Source organism: Leucoraja erinacea, chromosome 7 (assembly GCF_028641065.1).
Source record: "Leucoraja erinacea ecotype New England chromosome 7, Leri_hhj_1, whole genome shotgun sequence".
NCBI classification, from domain to species: domain Eukaryota; kingdom Metazoa; phylum Chordata; class Chondrichthyes; order Rajiformes; family Rajidae; genus Leucoraja; species Leucoraja erinaceus.
Window position 1 is genome coordinate 77,809,627 of NC_073383.1, and position 25,932 is coordinate 77,835,558.

General features: G+C 47.0%; 1 protein-coding gene across 1 annotated transcript in view; it reads left to right on the forward strand.

Annotated features, from left to right (window-relative positions):
• Window positions 1–25,932, forward strand: part of cfap65 (cilia and flagella associated protein 65) — a 218,878-nt gene that overhangs the window by 67,540 nt on the left and 125,406 nt on the right. The window contains exons 12-15 of the mRNA XM_055638826.1: window positions 3,850–4,095; window positions 10,858–11,082; window positions 14,154–14,312; window positions 23,456–23,621. Coding sequence (XP_055494801.1) covers window positions 3,850–4,095; window positions 10,858–11,082; window positions 14,154–14,312; window positions 23,456–23,621 — 796 coding nt within the window. The remainder of the gene's footprint in view (window positions 1–3,849; window positions 4,096–10,857; window positions 11,083–14,153; window positions 14,313–23,455; window positions 23,622–25,932) is intronic.

Below are 25,932 nucleotides of genomic sequence, written 5' to 3' on the forward strand. Positions count from 1 at the left end.
GTTGTTGAGGCAAGTACTATAACATAAATTAAAAGACATTTGTACAGGTAAGTGAATGGGATAGGTTTAGAGGGATGTGGGCCAAACACGAGCAAATAGGGCTAGCTTAGATGGGTTATCTTGTTCATACGTTTTGGGAGCAGAATTAAGCCATTGGGCCCATTAAGTCTACTCCGCCATCCAATCATGGCTGATCTATCTTTCCCTCATCAACCCCATTCACCTGCCATCTCCCCAATAACTCCTAACCCCTTACTAATCAAGAATCTGTCAATATCCGCCTTAAAAATATCCATTGACGGCCTCCACGGCCGTCCGTGGCATAGAATTCCACTTATTCACCACCCTCTGACTAAATAAATTCCCCCTCATCTCCTTTTCAAAAGGTACATCCCTTTATTCTGAGGCGATGGCCTCTGGTCCTCGATTCTCCCACCAGTGGAAGCATCCTCTCCACATTCACTCTATCCTGGCCTTTCACTGTTAGATGATTTTGATGATTTGCATGGATGATTTGGGGTACATGGATGATTTGGGGTACATGGATGATTTGGATTATCGAGGACGTACACACCATTGAGTATAAATGGGGATACTGTGGATAGGGTGAGCTGTTTTAAATACCTGGGAGTCCACATCTCTGAGGATATGACATGGACATCACACGCCGCAGCACTCGTGAGTAAGGCAAGGCAGCGCCTTTACCACCTCAGGCAATTGAGAAAATTCAGAGTGTCTCCGAGGATCCTCCAGTGCTTCTACTCAGCGGCTGTGGAAAGCATCTTGTCCGGAAATATTACAATCTGGTTTGGGAACAGCTCTGCCCAGGACAAGAAGGCTCTGCAGAGAGTAGTGTGTTTGGCCGAACGCACTATGGGAACTTCACTCGCCCCTCTGCAGGAACTATACATTAGGAGGTGCAACTCCAGAGCCAATAAGATCATGGGAGACCCCTTCCACCCCAGCAACGGACTGTTCCAGCTGCGACGGTCAGGCAAACGCCTCCGTTGCCATGCTGTGAGAATGGAGAGGTTGAGAAGTAGTTTCTTCCCAGAGGCCATTAGGACTGTAAACTCCTATCTCACCAGGGACTAACTCTACTGTACCAATTTACTGCTTTTTAAAAAATTGCTGTTTTTTTCCCTTTTTCCTTCTGCCCACAATATTTAATATGTAAAAGAATATGTTACTCTGTTACATTCTGTTTGCAGTTTGTTTGGTAGTTTGTTTGTTTGTCTTTTTGCATAAAGTTCGCGAGCATTGGCCACTTTTCATTTCACTGCACATCTCGTATGTGTATGTGACGAATAAACTTGACTTGACTTGACTTGGGTGAAGGGCCTGTTTCCGTGCACATGACTCTACAACTCTACATTTAAAGCATTCCTTTCAGAAACCTGTGTGTGCCTTGCGAAAGATTCCATTTTCTTATCGTATGCGGACCCTGCCTCTCCCTGACCCTCAGTCTGAAGAAGGGTGCCGACCCGAAACGTCACCTGCTCCTTTTCTCCAGAGATGTTGCCCAACCCGCTGAGCTGCTCCAGCATTTTGCGTCTATCTTCAAATATCAGCAACCTATTTCTCCAGCAGGGGGAACTCAAGGCCCTGAATAGATCAGAGTGAATGGTTCAAAGTTCCATATTTTCTATTATATAATCATTGCACATCTGTCGGTGTGTTTAAGGTCATTTTGATGGGGAGATTGACAATAACCATGACCTTGGCCGTCATAGTATGCAGCCCTACCGATTCATTCTGCACATGTTTGGATCGGATTCTCTGGACCTTTTGACTGCTTATGAAACAGCTGGTTGCATCTGGGCTTGTTCAGCAAGTCGAACAATCAGGGACAAAGGCGATTTAAAAAGTGCTCACGGTTACATTATGCCATTGTGAGCTTGTATACTCTGGAGTTTAGAAGGACGAGAGGGGATCTTATTGACACATATAAGATTATTAAGGGTTTGGACACGCTAGAGGCAGGAAACATGTTCCTGATGTTGGGGGAGTCCAGAACCAGGGGCCACAGTTTAAGAATAAGGGGTAAGCCATTTAAAACAGAGACGAGGAAACACTTTTTCTCACAGAGAGTTGTGAGTCTGTGGAACTCTCTGCCTCAGAGGGCGGTGGAGACCGGTTTTCTGGATACTTTTAAGAGAGAGCTAGATAGAGCTCTTAAAGATAGCGGTCAGAGGATATGGGGAGAAGGCAGGACCGGGGTACTGATTGGGGATGATCGGCCATGATCACATTGAATGGGGGTGCTGGCTCAAAGGGCCGAATGGCCGACTCCTGCACCTATTGTCTATTGTCTATTGCCATCCAATTCAGTGGTTTTTCATGGTGAGATTTGAAATCTCATTTTATGAATTATTGAGTAGGAAGGAACTGCAGATGTAGTCTGAAGAAGGGTCTCGACCCGAAATGTCACCCATTCCTTCTCTCTCTCTCTCTAAGTTACTCCAGCATTTTGTGTCTATCTACTGAATTATTAGAAACATAGAAACATAGAATATAGGTGCAGGAGTAGGCCATTGGCCCTTCGAGCCTGCACCACCATTCAATATGATCATGGCTGATCATCCAACTCAGTATCCCGTACCTGCCTTCTCTCCATACCCCCTGATCCCCTTTACTCAGAGAGTGGTGGCTGTGTGGAATGAACTTCCAGTGAAGGTGGTGGAGGCAGGTTCGTTTTTATCATTTAAAAATAAATTGGATAGTTATATGGACGGGAAGGGAATGGAAGGTTATGGTCTGAGCGCAGGTATATGGGACTAGGGGAGAATATGTGTTCGGCACGGACTAGAAGGGTCGAGATGGCGTGTTTAGAAACATAGAAACATAGAAATTAGGTGCAGGAGTAGGCCATTCGGCCCTTCGAGCCTGCACCGCCATTCAATATGATCATGGCTGATCATCCAACTCAGTATCCCGTACCTGCCTTCTCTCCATACCCCCTGATCCCCTTAGCCACAAGGGCCACATCTAACTCCCTCTTAAATATAGCCAATGAACTGGCCTCAACTACCCTCTGTGGCAGAGAGTTCCAGAAATTCACCACTCTCTGTGTGAAAAAAGTTCTTCTCATCTCGGTTTTAAAGGATTTCCCCTTTATCCTTAAGCTGGGACCCCTTGTCCTGGACTTCCCTAACATCGGGAACAATCTTCCTGCATCTAGCCTGTCCAACCCCTTAAGAATTTTGTAAGTTTCTATAAGATCCCCTCTCAATCTCCTAAATTCTAGAGAGTATAGGGCTCAAAGGGCCGAATGGCTCAAAGGGCCGAGTATAGGGCTCAAAGGGCCGAATATTGATTCACCTTAAAATAATGTTGGCTTCGGAAGCCGCGGCCTCCGGGAAGGAAGCGGCCGTTCCAGGCATCCCAAGCCGCTGGGAGGGTTCTCCCGACGCCGGAGCACCATCTCCCAGCGAAAAGGGCCTGAAACATCGGGCCCCGTAGCGGCGACTGCGGAGGCCTCAATAGGCCCGACTATGGGTGGACAAGGGGATGGGGACTGGACTTTGTGCCTTCCCTCACAGTGGGAACCATTGTGGGGGGATGTTTTTATGTTTAATGTTAAATTTCTTTATTATGTTATGTTGTATTCTTATTAATGTGCTGCAATGGCAACTTGAATTTCACTACACCAATTGGTGTATGTGACAATAAATGAACCTTTGAACCTTTGAGTGTAGGACAGCGAGAGTGTACGGGGTGATCACGAGTCGGCGCGGACTCGGTTGACCGAAGGGCCTGTTTCCATGCTGTATCTCCAAAGTCGAAAGGAAAATGTCTACTTCCTGATGTGTTGGTGATTAGTGATTCAATCCAATTTTTATCTTGCAGATTTTTCCAGCAGTGAATGAGAAAGGTTCTGCCTACAAGACCCTTCTGCTCAAGAATATGGGGGATACACCCATAACTTTTGCCCTAAATTCACCGCAAGAAGAGATCATTAGAATTAAACCGAGCTTTGGTTTTATACTTCCCAAGGCCCATCAAATATTCACAGTGAAAGCTTCTCCCCAGAGTGACGTCCTTACCAAGTACACACTGCCGTTACATTTAAATGCCTCAGAGAAGTACAATCAGGTAACGAACGATAAGAGATCTAAATGTCAGCACAGGGGTTACAGATTTGATGGTACAAAATGATCACAAAGGGTGGTGGGCGAATGGAACAAGCTGCCAGATGAGGTCGTTGAGGCTGTGACTATCACAGTTAGACAGATACTGTACATGGATAGGACAAGTTTGGAGGGATATGGACAAAAGGCAGACAGGTGGGACTAGTGTTGCTGGGACATGTTGGGCGAGTAGGGCCGAAGGGCCTGTTTCCACACTGTATCACACTATGCGGTGCTGGCTCGAAGGGCCGAATGGTCTCCTTCTGCACCTATTTTCCATGTTTCTATGTATAAGACATTGGTGAGACCGCATTTAGAATATTGTGTTCAATTCTGGGCACCATGTTACAGGAATGATGTTGTCAAGCTTGAAAGGGTTCAGGAAAGATTTATGAGTATGTTGCCAGGACTAGAGGGTGTGAGCAATAGGGAGAGGTTGAGTAAGGTGGATCTATTCCTCACATGGAGTGTAGGAGGATGAGGAGAGATCTTATAGAGGAGTACAAAATCAGGAGAGGAGTAGACCAAGTAGATGCACAGTCTTTTACCCAGAATAGGGGAATCGAGGACCAGAGGACATAGGTTCAAGGTGAAGGGGAAAAGGTTTAATAGGAATCCGAGGGGTAACGTATTCACACAGAGGGTGGTGGGTGTATGAAACGAGCTGCCAGAGGAGGTAGTTGAGGCTGGGACTATCCCATCATTTAAAAAAAACAGTTGGACAGATACATGGATAGGACAGGTTTGGAGGGTTATGGACCAAGCGCAGACAAGTGGGATTAGTGTAGCTGGGACATGTTGGACGGTGTGGGCGAGTTGGGCCAAAGGCCTGTTTCCACTGTATTAATCTAAGACTCTAAGGGGCAATGAAGCTTCATATGGTTGATTCCTGTGAGGAATCAATTGCCCTCTGAGTACAGACAAATGAAACATAGACATAGAAAATAGGTGCAGGAGTAGGCCATTCGGCCCTTCGAGCCTGCACCACCATTCAATATAATCATGGCTGATGCAATATGATCATGACCAATGATATCAATAAAACCAGCAAAATTATTTACTGGGGTGGATATTGGTGCTAGAACGAGTGGATATAAGTCACAGGATAATAGGTTGGCCAGTTAGTTTGGAGACACAAAGAAGTATATATTCTATTTTACAAAAAAAGACACAAAGTGCTGGAGTAACTCCGCAGGTCAGGCAGCACCTTTAGTTGAGTTTAGTTTAGAGATACAGCACGGAAACAGGCCCTTGGGCCCACTGAGTCCGTGCCGACCCGCGCGCGATCCCCTCACACTAACACTATCAGAGAAACATAGAAAATAGGTGCAGGAGTAGGCCATTCGGCCCTTCGAGCCTGCACCGCCATTCAATATGATCATGGCTGATCATCCAACTCAGTATCCTGTACCTGCCTTCTCTCCATACCTCATGATGCCTTTAGCCACAAGGGCCACATCTAACTCCCTCTTAAATATAGGCAATGAACTGGCCTCAACTACCTTCTGTGGCAGAGAGTTCCACAGATTCACCACTCTCTGTGTGAAAAATATTTTCCTCATCTCGGTCCTAAAAGATTTCCCCCTTATCCTTAAACCGTGACCCCTTGTCCTGGACTTCCCCAACATCGGGAACAATCTTCCTGCATCTAGCCTGTCCAATCCCTTAAGAATTTTGTAAGTTTCTATAAGATCCCCCCTCAATCTTCTAAATTCTAGCGAGTAATGCTGAGTCTATCCAGTCTTTCTTCATATGAAAGTCCTGACATCCCAGGAATCAGTCTGGTGAACCTTCTCTGTACTCCCTCTATGGCAAGAATGTCTTTCCTCAGATTAGGAGACCAAAACTGTACGCAATGTCTCACCAAGACCCTGTACAACTGCAGTAGAACCTCCCTGCTCCTATACTCAAATCATTTTGCTATGAATGCTAACATACCATTCTCTTTCTTCACTGCCTGCTGCACCTGCATGCCTACTTTCAATGACTGGTGTACCATGGTGTACCATGACAACCAGGTCTCATTGCATCTCCCCTTTTCCTAATCGGCGACCATTCAGATAGTAGTCTACTTTCCTGTTTTTGCCGCCAAAGTGGATAACCTCACATTTATCCATATTATACTGCATCTACCATGCATTTGCCCACCTTGCAGCCTCCTAGCATCCTCCTCACAGCTAACAGGCCTGTTCCTTACAGCTTAAGGGCCTGTTCCATTTGGGTGTCATTGGGTGTCATTTGCACGGCACGCAGATGGCGCGCGAGGATTCTGAGAATCCCAAAATCCTGGGGCGCCGCGCGCTACTGCGCGTCACTGCCCACCCCACCACGTCACGCCGCACGCCATGCACGCGCAATGATGTCGCATAAATGACACGCAAATAACGCCCAAGTGGGACAGGCCCTTTACACACTAGGGACAATTTACAGTTATGCCAAGCCAATTACACATAAAAAACCTGTATATCTTTGGAGTGTGAGAGGAATCCGGAGCACCCGGTAAAAATCCACGCGGTCACAGGGAGAACATACAAGCTCTGTACACACAAGCACTCGTAGTCAAGGCAGCAACTCTACCGCTGCACCACCATGCTGCCTTATTTCTTGCAATATGCAGAGGTTGCTGGTTCAGTAACTTCCCTTAATTTTGAAGCTGGATCCAAAATTTGTGATGCCTGACACCTTTGACATTTTAGCATTTAGTTTAGTTTAGTTTGGAGATACAGTGTGGAAACAGGCCCTTCGGCCCACCGAGACCGCACCGACCAGCAATCCCCGCATATTAACATTATCCTACACCCACTAGGGACAATTTACACTTATACCAAGCTAATTTACTTACATACCTGTACGTCTATCATAGCAAAAGGATTTGAGTATAGGAGCAGGGAGGTTCTACTGCAGTTGTACAGGGTCTTGGTAAGACCACACCTGGAGTATTGCGTACAGTTTTGGTCTCCTAATCTGAGGAAAGACATTCTTGCCATAGAGGGAGCACAGAGAAGGTTCACCAGACTGATTCCTGGGATGTCAGGACTTTCATATGAAGGAAGACTTGATAGACTCGGCTTGTACTCGCTAGAATTTAGAAGATTGAGGGGGGATCTTATAGAAACTTACAAAATTCTTAAGGGGTTGGACAGGCTAGATGCAGGAAGATTGTTCCCGATGTTGGGGAAGTCCAGAACAAGGGGTCACAGTTTAAGGATAAGGGGGAAATCTTTTAGGACCGAGATGAGAAAAACATTTTTCACATAGAGAGTGGTGAATCTCTGGAATTCTCTGCTACAGACGGTAGTTGAGGCCAGTTCATTGGCTATATTTAAGAGGGAGTTAGATGTGACCCTTGTGGCTAAAGATATCAGGGGGTATGGAGAGAAGGCAGGTACAAGATACTGAGTTGAATGATCAGCCATGATCATATTGAATGGCAGTACAGGCTCGATGGGCCAAATGGCCTACTCCTGCACCTATTTTCTATGTTTCTATGTTTCAATGTCTTTGGAGTATGGGAGGAAACCGAAGATCTCGGAGAAAATCCACGCCGGCCACGGGAGAACGTACAAACTCCGTACAGACAGCACCCGTAGTCGGGATTGAACCCGGGTCTACGGCGCTTTAAGCACTGTAAGGCAGCGACTCTACGGCTGTGCCACTGTGACCGCCCTTAAAGTGTGCATGGTGTGGATCAAACAGCCTGTACCTAGTGGATAGCAAATAGACAATAGACACTTGTTGCAGGTGTAGGCCATTTGGCCCTTCAAGCCAGCACCGCCATTCAACGTGATCATGGCTGATCATCCACGATCAGTACCCCATTCCTGCCTTCTCCCCATATCCCTTTACTCTGCTATCTTCAAGACCCCTATCTAGCTCTCTCCTGACAGTATCCAGAAAACCGGCCCTGACTCCGCTATTTTTAAGAGCCCTATCTAGCTCTCTCTTGAAAGCATCCAGAGAGCCTGCCTTCACCGCCCTCGGAGGAAGTGAATTCCACAGACTCACAACTCTCTGTGTGAAAAAGTGTTTCCTCATCTCCATTCTAAACTGCTCACCCCTTATTCTTAAACTGTGGCCCCTGGTTCTGGACTCCCCCAACATCGGGAACATGTTTCCTACATTCGAAGAACAGGCCCAACAGCCCACACCTCATACTTAAAGGATGTATAAGATCTTGAGTGGATTAGATAGGATAAATACACAGTCTTTTACCCAGAGTAAGGGAATAAAGAATCAAGAATCAAGGACCATAGGTCGTCAAGATTATGTCAAGGACATAAGTTTAAGGTGAGGAGAGCAAGGCTTAGTGGGAACCTGAGGGGCGACCTTTTTACACAAAGGGTAGTTGGTATGTAGAACGGGCCAGAGGAGGAAGTTGAGGCCGTTACTATCACAACATTTAAGAAACATTTTGACGGGTACATACATAGGAAGATGGGAAGACGGAGATTATACATAGACACATAGACAATAGGTGCTGGAGTAGGCCATTCGGCCCTTCGAGCCAGCACCACAATTCAACGTGATCACGGCTGATCATCCACAATCAGTACACCGTTCCTGCCTTCTCCCCATATCCCTTGATTCCGCTAGCCCTAAGAGTTTAATCTAACTCTCTTTTGAATGCATCTTGTGAATCTGCCTCCACTGCCTTCTGAGGCAGAGAATTCCACAAATTCACAGCTCTGTGTGAAAAAGATTTTCCACATCTCAGTTGTAAATGGCATACCCCTTATTCTTAAACTATAGTCCCTGGTTCTGGACGCTCCCTACATTGGAAACATGTTTCTTGCATCTATCGTGTCCAATACCTTAATAATTGTATATGTTTCTATAAGATCCCCTCTCATCTTCCTAAATTCCAGTGAATACAAGCCCAGTTGCTCCATTCTTTCATTACAGTCCTAAAACTGCACACAATAATCCAGGTGTGGTCTCACCAGGGCTCTGTACAACTGCAGAAGGGCCTCTTTGTTCCTACACTTAACTCCCCTTGTTGTGAAGGCCAACATGCCATTAGCTTCCATCACTGCCTTGCTGTACTTGCATGCTTACTTTCAGTGGCTTATATACAAGGCCAACCAGGTCTCGATGTACTTCCCCTTTTCCTAAACTGACACCATTCAGATAATAACCTGCCTTCCTGTTCTTGCCACCAAAGTGGATAACCTCACATTTATCCACATTATACTGCATCTGCCAGGCAACTGCCCACTCAGCCAACCTGTCCAAGTCACCCTGCATCTTGCAGATTCTTGATTAGTAACGTTACGGGGAGAAGGCAGGAGAATGGGGTTGAAAGGGATAAATAGATCAGCCATGATTGAATGGTGGAGCAGACTTGATGGGCAGATTGGCCTCATTCTGCTCCTGTGTCATATGGTCCTACTATCATTGCTGCCTCCTCCATCACCCCTGGCAGTGTGTGGCAGCTTCCACCACCCTCTGTGTAAAACCATGACCAGGGTCCTTGTGGGCACACAAAAAAGCTGGAGTAACTCAGCGGGTGCAGCAGCATCTATGGATCGAAGGAAATAGGCAACGTTATGGGCCGAAACCCTTCTTCAGTTGCCTATTTCCGTCGCTCCATAGGTGCTGCTGCACCCGCTGAGTTTCTCCAGCTTTTTTGTGTACCCTCGATTTTCCAGCATCTGCAGTTCCTTCTTAAACACCAGGATGCTTGTGTTTGCTTCTGCAACATGGAGCCTAAACTACTAGAGTGGTTGAAAATCATTATTAGTCACACAAACTGTACACTGCAAGGGCCAGGAAGTGAGCCGGCAAGATCATCTCTGACCTCTCTCATCCTGGCCACAAACTCTTTGAATCACTTCCCTCTGGAAGGCGACTCTCGACTGTCAAAGCTGCCACAGCTGCCACATACAGTTTGTACAGTTTTGGTCTCCTAATCTGAGGAAAGACATTCTTGCCATAGAGGGAGTACAGAGACGGTTCACCAGACTGATTCCTGGGATGGCAGGACTTTCATACGAAGACAGACTGGATAAACTCGGCTTGTACTCACTAGAATTTAGAAGATTGAGGGGGGAATAGAAACTTACAAAAGTCTTAAGGGGTTGGACAGGCTAGATGCAGGAAGATTGTTCCCGATGTTGGGGAAGTCCAGAACAAGGGGTCACAATTTGCAGATAAGGGGGAAATCTTTTAGGACCGAGATTAGAAAAATAAAATTCACACAGAGAGTGGTGAATCTGTGGAATTCTCTGCCACAGAGGGCAGTTGAGGCCAGTTCATTGGCTATATTTAAGAGGGAGTTAGATGTGGCCCTTGTGGCCAAAGGGATCAGGGGGTATGGAGAGAAGGCAGGTTCAGGATACTGAGTTGGATGATCAGCCATGATCATATTGAATGGCGGTGCAGGCTCGAAGAGCCGAATGGCCTACTCCTGCACCTATTTTCTATGTTTCTATAAAAACAGCTTTGTTCCACGAGTAGTAGCTCTACTCAATAACCAAAAATCTGTAGTCTCCTTTTGCTCTGGTATTTTATTTAATGCATATGTTTAATCAATAATGATTTATTATTAATGTTTAATGTTTCATGTGTCATTCGTAACTGTCACTCTATGTCGTTGTCATTGGCGTGCGGAGCAGCGAGGCAAATTCCTTGTATGTGAATACTTGGCCAATAAACTCATTCATTCAAACAGTTCTTGTTTGTCAGAGAGTGCAATATGCTACTCACCTTTTCTATTCTCTCGCTGTAGGACCTCAGGTTATTTTGCATGGTTGAAAAGCCGCTCGTGACTCTGGATGGAAATGGGTATCTGTACTTTAAGCCCACGTGCATAGGCACCCTGTCGGAGCGGTCCTACTTCATCACCAACGCCACGCGGATGCCACTGTACTTTCAGTGGAAGCTACCAATGGCTGGCTCCAAGATTCTGACCGTCAAACCAACCTTCGGCATCATCCAGGCCAATGAATCTTTGGTGAGACCCACATCGCTTTTTCTGTTGTATAAAAACAAAACATATATTGTTCCGGAGAAACTCAGCGGGTGAGGCAGCATCTGTGGAGCGAAGGAAATAGGGGCAAGGGCTTTGGCCCGAAACGTCACCTATTCCTTCACTCCATAGATGCTGCCTTACCCGCTGAGTTTCTCCAGCAATTTTGTCTAACCATATAACAATTACAGCATGGAAACAGGCCATCTCGGCCCTTCTAGTCCATGCCGAACACTTACTCTCACCTACTCCCATCTACCTGCACTCAGACCATAACCCTCCATTCCTTTCCCGTCCATATACCTATCCAATTTATTTTTAAATAATAAAAACGAACCTGCCTCCACCACTTCCACTGGAAGCTCATTCCACACAGCTACCACTCACTGAGTAAAGAAGTTCCCCCTCATGTTACCCCTGAACTTTTGTCCCTTCGATTTTCCAGCATCTGCAGTTCTTTCTTAAACAAATGTATTGTTCCATACATTTTTTCCATTTAACCCACACACTGACACCGTCCTGCACACACTAGGGACAATTTACAATTCCACCAAGCCAATTAGCCTACAAACCAGAAGGTAGATAAAAATGCTGGAGAAACTCAGCGGGTGAGGCAGGCAGTATCTATGGAGCGAAGGAATAGGTGACGTTTCGGGTCTCGAAATGCTGGAGAAACTCAGCGGGTGAGGGAGGCAGCATCTATGGAGCGAAGGAATAGGTGACGTTTCGGGTCCCGATGCTGCCTCACCCGCTGAGTTTCTCCAGCATTTTTATCTACCTTCGATCTTTCCAGCATCTGCAGTTCCTTCTTAAACATTTAGCCGACAAACCAGTAAGTCTTTGGAATATGGGCTGGAACCGAAGATCCCGGAGAAAACCCACGCAGGTCACGGTGGGAACGTACAAGCTCCACACAGACAGAAGCCGGGTCTTTGGCGCTGTAAGGCAGCAACTCTACCGCTGCGTCTCTATGCTGCCAGTGATGTGGGTAAATGCAGCAACACTGTGAGGTCTACAAAAGAGGTGGGGGGGGGGTTTCTCCAATGTCATTGCCCCCCCCCCACCCCAAAACAACCCCCCTCTTTACCTTGCTTCCCACCCAGGTGCGCACACATTTCTCCCACCATCACCCACCAACCCTAGTCACCCTACACCTTTCCCCCTCTCCACATGCTCATCTTCCATCTCCGAATCCCATTTTTCCTTTTAATTCCCCCCTCCCCTCCAGCGGAGTCAGGGAATATGGGGGAGAAGGCAGGAACGGGGTACTGATTGCACTCGCTATTATTCCCTTTACCTGTATCAATACACTGTGGGCGGTTTGATTGTAATCATGAAATGCACGCAACCTCGGTACACATAACAATGTGTACACACGATACACATAACACGCAACTCTCTCTATTTTGTTGACATCTTTCGCCAAATTATAGGAAAGATGTCAACAAAATAGAGAGAGTACAGAGGAGATTTACTAGAATGTTGCCTGGGTTTCAGCACCTAGGTTACAGAGAAAGGTTGAACAAGTTAGGTCTTTATTCTTTGGAGCGCAGAAGGTTAAGGGGGGACTTGATAGAGGTTTTTAAAATGATGAGAGGGATAGACAGAGTTGACGTGGATAAGCTTTTTCCATTGAGAGTAGGGAAGATTCAAACAAGAGGACATGATTTGAGAATTAAGGGACAGAAGTTTAGGGGTAACATGAGGGGGAACTTCTTTACTCAGAGAGTGGTAGCTGTGTGGAATGAGCTTCCAGTGGAAGTAGTGGAGGCAGGTTCGATTTTATCATTTAAAAATAAATTGGATAGGTATATGGATGGGAAAGGAATGGAGGGTTAAAGCACAAGGCATTGGGGGTTCAGTATTGATGTGGATAGAGAACTGGCTGGCAAACAGGAAGCAAAGAGTAGGAGTAAACGGTCCTTTTCACAATGGCAGGCAGTGACTAGTGGGGTACCGCAAGGCTCAGTGCTGGGACCCCAGCTATTTACAATATATATTAATGATCTGGAGGAGGGAATTGAAGGCAATATCTCCAAGTTTGCGGATGACACTAAGCTGGGGGGCAGTGTTAGCTGTGAGGAGGATGCTAGGAGACTGCAAGGTGACTTGGATAGGTTGGGTGAGTGGGCAAATGTTTGGCAGATGCAGTATAATGTGGATAAATGTGAGGTTATCCATTTTGGTGGCAAAAACGGGAAAGCAGACTATTATCTAAGGGGATCAGGGGGTATGGAGAGAAGGCAGGTACGGGATACTGAGTTGGATGATCAGCCATGATCATATTGAATGGCGGTGCAGGCTTGAAGGGCCGAATGGCCTACTCCTGCACCTAATTTCTATGTTTCTATGTTATGGTCTGAGTGCAGGTAGATGGGACTAGCTGAGAATAAAGGGCCTGTAACACGTGTAAGGGCCTGTAACACCAAACGTGGTGGCTTGAGGCGTACGGCCTCGCGGGACTGGTCCCACTTCCAACCACGGAGCCGTCTGGAGTTGTGCGGGGCTGGTCCCGACATCATACTCACCAATCAGCTGGGCAGGAGGCGGGCCGACTGAATTTGGACGTCGCACGGCACACGGGCGGTTACGTCATCACGCAACGGCACGACAGGCGATGATGTCATCACGCAACGCCACGTGCTAGGCATACGGCGTCAAGACGCTGCGTACGGCGTCGAGATGCTGCGCACGCCCGTCGAGGCGGTGCGTACGGCCTCAATGCGGCTTCGGGCCGGCAGGCCGTTGCCGCGCAGAATTTTTGGACAGTGTCAGTTTTTCGGAGCCCCGCGCGATGTCAGGACCAGCTCCGCACAACTCCATACGGCTCTGGCGATCGAAGTGGGACCGGCCCCGCGGCTCAAGTGACCACGTTAGGTCGTGCTCGCCGCATGCAGTTGCATGCTGGTGGGACAGACCCTTAAGTGTTCGGCACGGACTAGAAGGGCCGAGATGGCCTGTTTCATTGTTAAATGGTTATATGGTTATAATAATAGACCAAACTATACTAAACTATCATGGGTTTTAACAAACAACGCACTGTGGTCTTTTTACAGGCACAATCATGGGCTTTCTTCCCGCAAGAACAACAGAAGTATTTTCTGAAGCCTCACATTTATGTATGGGGAGTGAAAGGGCCACACTGTACGGAGCAAGGGAAGAAAATCCGTTTCACCCTCAGGGTTATTGGTGAAGGAACAGTGGGCAAAATTATGGTGAGACCACAGGAAACAAAGAAACAGTCATGTTTGTGCCGATTTACTTGTTTTGGAATAATTGCTTCTAATTAGTTTCCGCATGTTTACCACTTCTCAAAACATTCTTCCTTCGCAGCAAAGATACTCGACAACCAAATTAGTAATTTATATAAGTGTAGTTACTGTTGGGTCAAAGAAGATTCGACACCCAGGGCATTTGCCACCAACAGCATTATGATAACGATATATGTGAGTCTCACCTGTCTGAAGAAGGGTCTCGATCCGGAAACGTCACCCATTCCTTCTATCCACAGATGCTGCCTGTTCCGCTGAGTTACTCCAACATTCAATGCTGAGGCTCTATAAGGCGCTGGTCAGGCTGCATTTGGAATATTGTGAGCAATTTTGGGCGCCATATCTGAGGAAGGATGTGCTGGCTCTAGAGAGGGTCCAGAGGTGGTTTACAAGAATGATCCCAGGAATGAGTGGGTTAACCTATGATGAGCGTTTGACAGCACTGGGCCTGTACTCGCTGGAGTTTAGAAGAATAGAAACATAGAAAATAGGTGCAGGAGGAGGCCATTCGGCCCTTCGAGCCAGCACCGCCATTCATTGTGATCATGGCTGATCGTCCCCTATCAATAACCCGCGCCTGCCTTCTCCCCATATCCCTTGACTCCACAAGCCCCTAGAGCTCTATCTAACTCTCTCTTAAATCCATCCAGTGATTTTAGCCTCTGTGGCAGGGAATTCCATCAATTCACAACTCTATGGGAGAAAACGTTTTTTCTCACCATAGTCTTAAATGACCTCACCTTTATTTCTAAGACTGTGGCCCCTGGTTCTGGACTCGACAACATTGGGAACATTTTTCCTGCATCTAGCTTGTCCAGTCCTTTTGAGGAGGGCACCTCATTTAAACGTACAGAATAGTGAAAAGGCTTGGATAGAGTGGATGTGGAGACAATGTTTCCACTAGTGGGAGAGTCTAGGACTAGAGGCCATAGCCTCAGAATTAAAGGACCTTCTTTTAGGAAGATGAGGAGGGATTTCTTTAGTCAGAGGGTGGTGAATCTGTGGAGTTATTTGCCACAGAAGGCTGTGGAGGTCGTCAGTGGATATATTTAAGGCAGAGATAGATAGATTCTTAATTAGTATGGGTGTCTTAGAGGTTATGGGATAGAAGGCAGGAGAATGGGGTTAGGAGGGAGAGATAAACCAGCCATGATTGAATGGCAGAGTAGATGATGGGCCAAATAGCCTAATTCTGCTCCTATCCTGATTGAGCCAGGCAGTGTCTGTGGAAGGACATGTATGGATCAATATTTTGGATCAAGACTCTTCATCGGCAGAGGAGAGGGACCCAGGAGTACAGGTAGATAGTTCCCTGAATGTGAGGTTGCAGGTGGATAGGTGGTAAACTGATACCTTGGTACATTTTGGTGCATTGGCCTTCATCAGTTAATATGTTGAGTATAGAGGTTGGGACGTTATGTTACATGTGTAGAAGATGTTGGTAAGGCCACATTTGTAGGAAAGAGTGCAGAGAATATTTACAAGTGTTTTGTCAGGACTCAGGAACCTGAACTGTAGGGAGAGGTTCAGTAGGCTAGGACTTGATTCCTTGGAGTGCAGGAGGCTGAGGGGTAGGGTTCGCCAACTTTCTCATTCCCAAATAAGGGACAAAAGGTGAAAATTTGTTGCCGACGGCAATTCGTTGACCGACTTGGCAGTGGCTGGGTGAATGATGAGTCGGCCCGGGTGCTGGACTGCACACAAAGCCCAGCTGAGGAGTTGTGGCCCGGGCTGCGCGATGTCGCGCGCAAAGTCCGGTGCCCCGTCCAACTCATGAGCCGATGATCGGCCATGAGAAGGAGGGGTGGTGGCAGTGTCGGCGGTAAGCGAAGGTCCGAAGGTCGGGCAGCTGGCCGACCAACGTGCCCACAGGCGAGGAGCTGCTGCTGCACTCCATGGGCTGCGCTACGTCGGGACGGGTGAGGCGGGGCCGGATGCGGCAATCCGACCCGACAGTCCACTCGACCCGAGTAGTGGCAGTCAAATACGGGACAAGGGCGGTCCCGTATGGGACAAACCAATTTAGCCCAATATACGGGATGTCCCGACTAATACGGAACAGTTGGCAACCCTACTGAGGGGTGATCCTATAGAGGTGTATAAACCTGCGTGGTCACAGGGAGAACGTACAAACTCCGTATTGATGGCATCCGTAGTCAGGATCGAACCTGGGACCCGGGCCTCTGGCGCTGTATGGCAGCAACTCTACCACTGTGTACCCGGGCCGACCAACATGGCATATGGGACTAGTTTGGTGAGGCCTCTCGCTCGGATGAGTTGTTTTGAAGGGCCTGTTTCCATGCTGCATAACTCTATGACTCTATCTGGACTGCAGATAGACAGACAATAGACAATAGGTGCAGGAGTAGGCCATTCGGCCCTTCGAGCCAGCACTGCTATTCAATGTGATCATGGCTGATCATCGAAAATCAGTACCCCGTTCCTGCCTTCTCCCCATATCCCCTGACTCTGCAATCTTGAAGAGCTCTATCTAGCTCTCTCTTGAAAGTATCCAGAGAACCGGCCTCCACCACTTTCTGAGGCCGAGAATTCCACAGACTCACCACTGTCTGTGTGAAAAGGTTTGTCCTCATCTGCCGTTCTAAATGGCTTACCGCTTATTCTTAAACTGCGCTGCCTAGTTATGGACTCCCCCAACATCGGGAACATGTTTCCCGTCGCTCCATTCTTTCAACATATGACAGTCCCGCCATCCGGGAATTAACCTGGTGGAACCTACACTGCACTCCCTCAATAGCAAGAATCACTCACCCTGATGAGTTCCTCCGGCAGTTTATTTCTTTGCTCCAAATTCCAGCGGCTGCAGTCTCTTGTGTCCCCATTGTGTCCTCATGGCACTTTTTTAATGATGTTGTTGATGAAGAAACATTGGCCCAGGAGACTGAGAAATCCCCCTGTGCTTCTTCAGAGAAGTCCAGTTAGATGGTTTACATCTAAACGGGGTAGACTGGCCGACAAGTAACACAAAACGTGCAGTCATGGTGCGATGTGAGTCTCTGAAAACATGGAAATTAAATAAGTTCAATTAGTAAATAAATAGTTTTGGAGAAAACTAGCAGTCTCCTGGATTTCATGGAATATATTTAAAATCTTTTAAAAATGTGGCAAGGGAAATAATGAATGCATAAGTATTTATCTTGAGAATTTCTTAAATTCTAGAGTGGTGCTGAGATTAGGAAGGTAGCAGGTCTGTGGAATTCTCTGCCTCAGAGGGCGGTGGAGGCTGGTTCTCTGGATGCTTTCAAGAGAGAGCTAGATAGGGCTCTTAAAGATAGCGGAGTCAGGGGATATGGGGAGAAGGCAGGAACGGGGTACTGATTGTGGATGATCAGCCATGATTACATTGAATGGCGGTGCTGGCTCGAAGGGCCGAATGGCGTACACCTGCACCTATTGTCTATTGTCTAACGCTAGCCGCTCCAAACATTTTCTTTAAACTTTGCCCCTCTCACCTTAACCCCATGCTTTGTGGTATTATATTATTCGGTTTAGTTTAGTTTAGTTTAGAGATACAGCGCGGAGACAAGCCCTTCGGCCCACCGGGTCCGTGCCGACCAGCGATCTCCCCGCACATTTAAAGCCCCTGTCCCACGATGCGAGTTCACCCAAGAGCTCTCCCGAGTTTAAATAAAAATCAAACTCGTGGTATGTACGTAGCGGGTACGTAGGACCTCGTGGATGTCCCGTAGCGGCTCGTAATGCTAGCGGCAGGTACTCGGGGAAACGCGGTAACTCGTGAAGTTTTTCAACACTGTGGAAAAATGTCCAAGAGTTATGGCGTTTCCCGAGAACGCTATCCAATTTTTACATTTTACCAAGCCAATTTTACCTTCAAACATGTACGTCTTTGGAGTGTGGGAGGAAACCGAAGATCTCGGGGAAAACCCACGCAGGTCACGGGGGGAACGTGCAAACTCCGTACTGACAAGCACCCGTAGTTGGGATCGAACCTGGGTCTCCAGCGCTGCATTCGCTGTAAGGCAGCAACTCTACCGCTGCGCCACCGTGACCGCCTTGGGGATTCTGGGGATAAAGCTTCTGCCTACCTCATCTATGCCTCTCATGATTTTAGATACTTCTACCAGGTCTCCCTCAACTTCTGGCATGCCAGAGAAAACAATCCAAGTCTGTCTCGCCTCTCCTTGTAGCTAATACCCCTTAATCTGGGCAGCGTTCCGGAAAATCTTGTTTTTGACCCCATTGGGTTGGGTCCTTCCAACCCACTCAGGTTCCGTTCCTCAACACAGATACCTCAGTCCATGCAAGACTGAGTGGCTGCTTAGTTTCCAAACAGGAGGTTTACAGTATCGGAGTAAAGAGGTTCTTCTGCATTTGTATAGGGCTCTGGTGAGACCACATCTGGAGTATTGTGTACAGTTTTGGTCTCCTAATTTGAGGAAGGACATCCTTGTGATTGAGGCAGTGCAGCGTAGGTTCACGAGGGGGATGGCGGGACTGTCATTTGAGGAAAGATTGAAAAGACTAGGCTTGTATTCACTGGAGTTTAGAAGGTTAGAAGGATGAGAGGGATCTTATAGAAACTTACAAAATTATAAAAGGACTGGACAAGCTAGATGCAGGAAAAATGTCCCCAATGTTGGGCGAGTCCAGAACCAGGTGCCACAGTCTTTGAATAAAGGGAGGCCATTTAAGACTGAGGTGAGAAAAAACTTTTCCACCCAGAGGGTTGTGAATTTATGGAATTCCCTGCCACAGAGGGCAGTGGAGGCCAAATCACCGGATGGATTTAAGAGAGAGTTAGATAGAGCTCTAGGGGCTAGTGGAATCAAGGGATATGGGGAGAAGGCAGGCACGGGTTATTGATTGGGGACGATCAGCCATGATCGCAATAAATGGCGGTGCTGGCTCGAAGGGCCGTATGGCCTCCTCCTGCACCTATTTTTCTATGTTTACTTTGGAGATACAGCATGGAAATTGGCCCTTCAGCCCACGGAGTCCACGCCGACAATCAAATCGCATGTTCATGCTGTTTCTATGTCATCCCACTTTCGCATCCACTCCCATACACGCTGGGGGCAACTTACTGAGGCCAGCTAACATGCATATCTGGGCAATGTGGGAGGAAACCGGAGCACCTGGAAGAAACCCACGCAGAACGTGCAAACTCCACGCGGGCAGCACTTGAGGTCAGGATTGAACCTGAGTGTCTGACATTGTGAGGTAGCGGATCCACCAGCTGCGTCACTGGGCCACCCTAAATACACTAAAGAAAGGAAGGGAGAAAGCAAACAGACAATAGACAATAGGTGCAGGAGTAGGCCATTCGGCCCTTTGAGCCACCACCGCCACTCAATGTGATCATGGCTCATCATCCCCAATCAGTACCCCATTCCTGCCTTCTCCCCATACCCCCTGACTCCGCGATCTTTCAGAGCCTTATCTAGCTCTCTCTTGAAAGTATCCAGAGAACCGGCCTCCACCACCCTCTGAGGCAGAGAATTCCACAGACTCACCACTCTCGGTGTGAAAAAATGTTTCCTCGTCTCCGTTCTGAATGGCTTACCCCTTATTCTTAAACTGTGGCCCCTGGTTCTGGACTCCCTCAACATCGGGAACATGTTTCCTGCCTCTAGCGTGTCCAAACCCTTAATAATCTTACATGTTTCAAGAAGATTCCCTCTCATCCTTCTAAACAGGGCATGGCACCACATCAGTAGTGTAGCAAATGTTAGAACATATTTTTAAGGATATGATCGCAGGGTAGATGAAAAACCATAATATAAATTGGTTGGGTCAATGTGGTTTTATTAAAAGAGCTAAATTTAACCATCCTTATTTTTGAAGTTGTAATCCAGTTATACGTGTAAGGTGAACAGTACCTCTGGCACAGCCTGTGTGGTGTTTCTGTGTTTTCCCTATGACCATGTGGGCTTTCTCTGGGTGCTCCAATTTCTTTGCCTTTCCAAAGGTGTGTTTGGTTTAGTTTAGTTTAGATATACAGCGCGGAAACAGGCCCTTCGGCCCTCTGAGTCCACACTAACCAGCGGTCCCCGGCACATTAATACCACCCAACGCACACTAGGGACAATTTTTACATTCAATCAATTAACCAACAAACCTGGACACCGTTGTAGTCTTTGGAGTGTGGGAGGAAATCGAGGATCTCAGAAAAAAACCACGCAGGTCACTGGGAGAACGTACAAACTCCGCACAGCCAAGCACCTGTAATCGGGATTGAACCCGGGTCTCTGGCGCCGTAAGGCAGTAGTTCCACTGCTAGGCCACTGCGCTGCTGTGTGTTGGCTGGTAGTTTGTAGAAGCAAAAAATTGCAGACGCTGGTTAATATACAAAAAGGACAGGAAGTGCTGGAGTAACTCAGCAGTCAGGCAGCATCTCTGGAGAACATGGCTGGTGGCTAGGGTACGTTTCACGTTGAGACCCTTCTTCAAGATTCTGAATTCAGACCAAACATCTCCTAAGCCTGTTCTCCAGAGAGGGTTACACAAAAAAGCTGGAGAAACTCAGCGGGTGCAGCAGCATCTATGGAGCGAAGGAAATAGGCAACGTTTCGGGCCGAAACCCTTCTTCAAATGTTCTCCAGAGATGCTGCCTGACCTGCTGAGTCACTCCAGTTTTTTGTGCCCATTTCTGGTTGGCAGCTTAATTGGTCACTGTAATTGTTCCTGGTGTTGGGGGAGTCCAGAACCAGGGGCCACCGTTTAAAGAATAAGGGGTAAGCCATTTAGAACGGAAATGAGGAAACACTTTTTCACACAGAGAGTTGTGAGTTTATGGAATTCTCTGCCTCAGAGGGCGGTGGAGGCCGGTTCTCTGGATACTTTCAAGAGAGAGCTAGATAGGGCTCTTGAAGATAGCGGAGTCAGGGGATATGGGGAGAAGGCAGGAACAGGGTACTGATTGGGAATGATCAGCCGTGATCACATTGAATGGCTTGAAGGGCCGAATGGCCTACTCCTGCGCCTATAGTCTATTGTCAATTGTAAAGTGTCCCTTCTGTGTGGGTGAGCAGTAGAATCCGGGGGGGGGGGAGTTGATGACAATGAGGGGAGAATAAAATGGAACTTGTCAGTGCGAAATCTGTGGGTCTATTGCATGGTGTGGGAATCTGATTTTGTAAAGGCAAACCAAGTGATAGAGGGTTTAAAAAAAATCTCTTGATTTAGTTCCACACAACCGTTGCACTGAAGTTACAAGTACACCTTTATTACCAGTGGTACTCCCTATGGGAGTGAGTTCAACATTCTCAACATTAAATAAGCAAAGGGTTTCTTCCTCAATTCCTCACTGCGTTGATTGTGATGAATTTACCGCCCGTTAATTTTGGAATTGCACGGAGATTAGTTGGAGAAACATGGAGAACCAAGGAATTGCAGATGGAACTCAGCGGGTCTCGCGGCTTCTCTTGAAAACAAGGATACTGTAAGTGACATGATGAATCGGGACCTATTGAGGGAGTGCAGCGTAGGTTCACCAAGTTAATTCCTGGGATGACAGGACTGTCATATGTTGATGGGATGGAGCCTGCTGGGCTTGTATACTCTGGAATTTAGGATGAGAGGGCTTCTTATAGAAACACAAAAGATTATTAAGGGTTTGGACACGCTAGAGGCAGGAAACATGTTTCCGATGTTGGGGGAGTCCAGAACCAGGGGCCAGAGTTCAAGAATAAGGGGAAGCCATTTAGAACAGAGTTGAGGAAAAACTTTTTCACACAGAGGGTTGGGAATCTGTGGAATTCTCGGCCTCAGAAGGCAGTGGTGGCAGGTGCTTTCAAGAGAGTTAGATCGAGCTCTTAAAGATAGCGAAATCAGGGGATATGGGGAGAAGGCAAGAACGGGGTACTGATTGTGAATGATCAGCCATGATCATTGGCTAGCGGTGCTGGCTCAAAGGGCCGAATGGCCTCCTTCTGTACCTATTTTGTATGTTTCTATGTTACTGTGTTATTTTGTACATTGGCTTTTTCACTTTGAGTAAGTGTTAGTATTTTAATAATAGGAGCATTATTAAAGTAAAGTCCATTAAAGTCCGATTAAAGATAGCTCGAAGATCTCCAATGAGGTAGATGGGATGTCAGGACTGCTCTCTAGTTCAGTTGCATGACAACAGCTGGCAAGAAACTATCCCTGAATCTGGAGGGAGGGGGATTTAGCAGTCATCACTTGGGGGTGAGGTCTCCTTTGAAGAAGGGTCTCGACCTGAAACATCGACTATTCCTTCTCTGCATAGATGCTGCCTCACCCGCTGAGTTTCTCCAGCATTTTTGTCTGCCCTGAATCCGGGAGGTGTGTGTTTCAAACTTCTGTACCTCTTACCTTTGCAACTGAAATCTATAACAATGTTTAAAAGACATTTGGACAGGTACATGGATAGGAATGGTTTAGAGGGATATGGGCCAAATGTGGACAGATGGGACTAGTGTAGATGGGGCATTTTGGTCAGCAGAGGCAAGTTGAGCCAAAGGGCCTGCTGTACGTCTCAATATTGCTGCTTTACCATGCCAGACGTCCGCTTTTGATCCTGACTACGGGTGCTGCTTGCCTGTATGGAATTTGTACGTTCTCCCAGTGACCTGCATGGGTTTTCTTCGGGATCTCCGCTTTCCTCCCACACTCCAAAAATACACGTCTGTAGGTTAATTGGCTTTGTGTAATCGTAAATTGTCCCTAGCATGTGTGTGGGATAGTGTAAAGGGCTTGTCCCACTTTCACGACCTAATTCACGACCTCTGCCGAGTTTTCCCCTTGACTCATACTCGCAGCATGGTCGTCACGAGGTCGTAGGAGGTCGTAGGTAGGTCGTGATGCTAGTCGTAGGTACTCGTGGCATCAAGTAGGTCGGGGCGTTTTTCTAGCCTGATAAAAAATGTCCACGAGTAAAAAAGGTCGTGAATTAGGTCGTGCAAGTGGGACGGGCCCTTAAGTGTGCGGGGATTGTCGATCGTTGCGGACTCGGCGGGCCCGTTTCCACGCTGTATCTCTAAACTAAACTAAACTAAACTCTATTTCTATGGTTTAGCGAAGCTGTTTACTGCGGTGGTGAATTGTGTCACTCACGGTTGCCATTTACGCTTCTGCTTCAGGCCGAGAAAGAACACATGCACCTGGGGGACATCCTGATCGGCAACACACAGTCCGGCGACCTGATACTGCAGAACAACGAGCCGTGCTCTTTAAACTTTGCCCTGGTCGTCAAGCAGGATATCACAGGACTCTGTGACCCCGATGTTGTCGTCAATGATCCGATGGGTAAGTGCGGAGAAATGGGATGTTGCCCATTACAGGCCAAGGAGAAACAGATCCTTGGAAATGTCGTAGACTAAAGGGCCTGTCCCACTTCCCCGAGTTATTCACGTATTCTCCTGAGTTAGTTCACGAATTCTCCCGAGTTTTCAAACGTTTGTGACGAGTCCGTAGGAGTCCGTGGATATATCATAGCGGCTCGTTATGCCAGCCGAAGGTACTCGGGGCCACATTTTTCTTCATGCTGAATAAATGTCCCGACTTGTCTGATGTTTCGAGTACCTAGGGCTGGCATAACGAGCCGCTACGATATATCCACAGACTCCTACGGCCTCCTGCGGACTAGTTACGAACATTCTACGAGTTTGAAAACACGGGAGAATTTGTGAATAACTCGGAAAAGTGGGACAGGCTCTTAAGCATTTTGCTTAAAAGAGATTTGGACAAATATATTCTTCTTCTTATCGAGTTCGCACACAGAAGATTAGAAGTTGTTCAGCCAGAGGTGAACACACGTCTTGGCATCTGCATACAATGGTGTCTGTCTTGATGCTTCTTGTGCGCGGTGGTGGAAAGATTGGTGCAAGAACAGGGCCGCGACGTGCACGCTCTTTCCTCGACCCCGACAAATATATGGATAGGAAGGGTTGAAGGGGCCAAATCTGGGCAAATGAGAAGATAAACACTAAATGCTGGGAGTAACTTAGCGGGTCAGGCAGCATCTCTGGAGAAAAGGAACAGGTGACGTTTCAGGTCGAGACCCTTCTTCAGACTGAGAGTCAGTGGGGAGGGAAACTAGAGTGTATGAAAAGAGGTACAGAACACATCAGAGCCGGCACCGATGGCCAAAGAGCCCACAATGGTCTATTGTTGGCTGTGGAGGGGGTGATAAAGAAGGGATACGAACAGTGAGACTAGCAGGATGATTAGAGTGGGGGAGGGACGGAGAGAGAGGGAATGTAAGGTTCAGAGTTGGCACCGATGCCCAAGGAAAGGTGGAGCCCACAATATGTCAACTTGGGCAGCATGGACAAGGCGGGCCATGCTGTACAATTCTCTGACCATCTTACATTATCTGGTGTGACAAATAGTTACAACATTGATATTGGCAATTAAATTCATCTTGTCATCAGTAGACCTGGCATGAGACAATGGAGAAATGTTTTTTTTGGAACCATAGTTCTGAAGTTATCTACTCTTCCCAAGCTCTCACCCCTATTTGGCTTCACTTCAGATTCTAACCTGCATATTATTGTTTTCAAAGGTCTTTTATTGTCACGTGTGCCAATTAAGGTACAGTGATATGTGACCATACAACCACACAGCCATATGGATACAAAAAGCAACAAGACACACAACTACACAAATTTTTTTTCCCCAAAGAGTAAGTCAAAACTTAAAGAAATAAAAGGACAAAAACGGAAAAAAGAAAAAAAAGTGTTGCTATACCTGCTTCATTTCTCTCCCCACCCATCACCCAGTCCGTAAATCAGTTTAATTCCAAAGTTGTGTTGCACCATACAATCCTTGTAATGAATCAATGAAAGGAATCCATATCTTTGAAAATTGCTCTGATTTTCCTGCTAAGACAAGTCTCATATCTTCAACATGTCGCGTCTCATACATGTTTGTAATCCACATTTTAAGAGTAGGGGCAGATGTATTTTCCCAAAATTTAAGTATACGTTTTTTCGCCATTATCAGGCCATAAAAGTTAACATAAACACCCACCACTGCGGATTCCCCACATTCCTCACTGTGATGGGGGAATCTTTACATCTTCACGTCGAATCTTCAAAAAGTCCAATCCGGCTGCGATCGAAGCTCTCTCAAGGGGCTCCGTGATGTTAAGTCTGCAAGCGCCCACGGTTGGAGCTCCGAGGTCGATTCCTGGCAAAGGGATCGCGGGCTCCTCGATGGTAAGACTGCAGGTGATCGCGGTGGAGTTCTCAAGCAAAGGCCGCCAACACCTCGATGTTAGTCCTCTCACCCTGACCAAATGCAATCTAATCTGGTTGCCTTCTGGATCAGCGGCCACTAGACATAGCCAGTGACTTCCATTTTCCGTCAACTAATAAACTAAGAAGTAATTTTTGCGATTGGGTAAATTCAAGAAGTTGTCGGGGAGAAACAATTTTCTCTAATAAGTTTAAACAAAGAAGTTTAATTTAAAACTATAACTAGGTAATTCAAAGGGTAATGTAATGAAGCACTCCTTCATAGAAAGGGTGGTAAAATCCTCCCATAAAAGCTTATTGAGTGTGGGATTAAGGGATTATTGTTGAGCAATTCCATCAGGGATTATAAAGTTATGGTC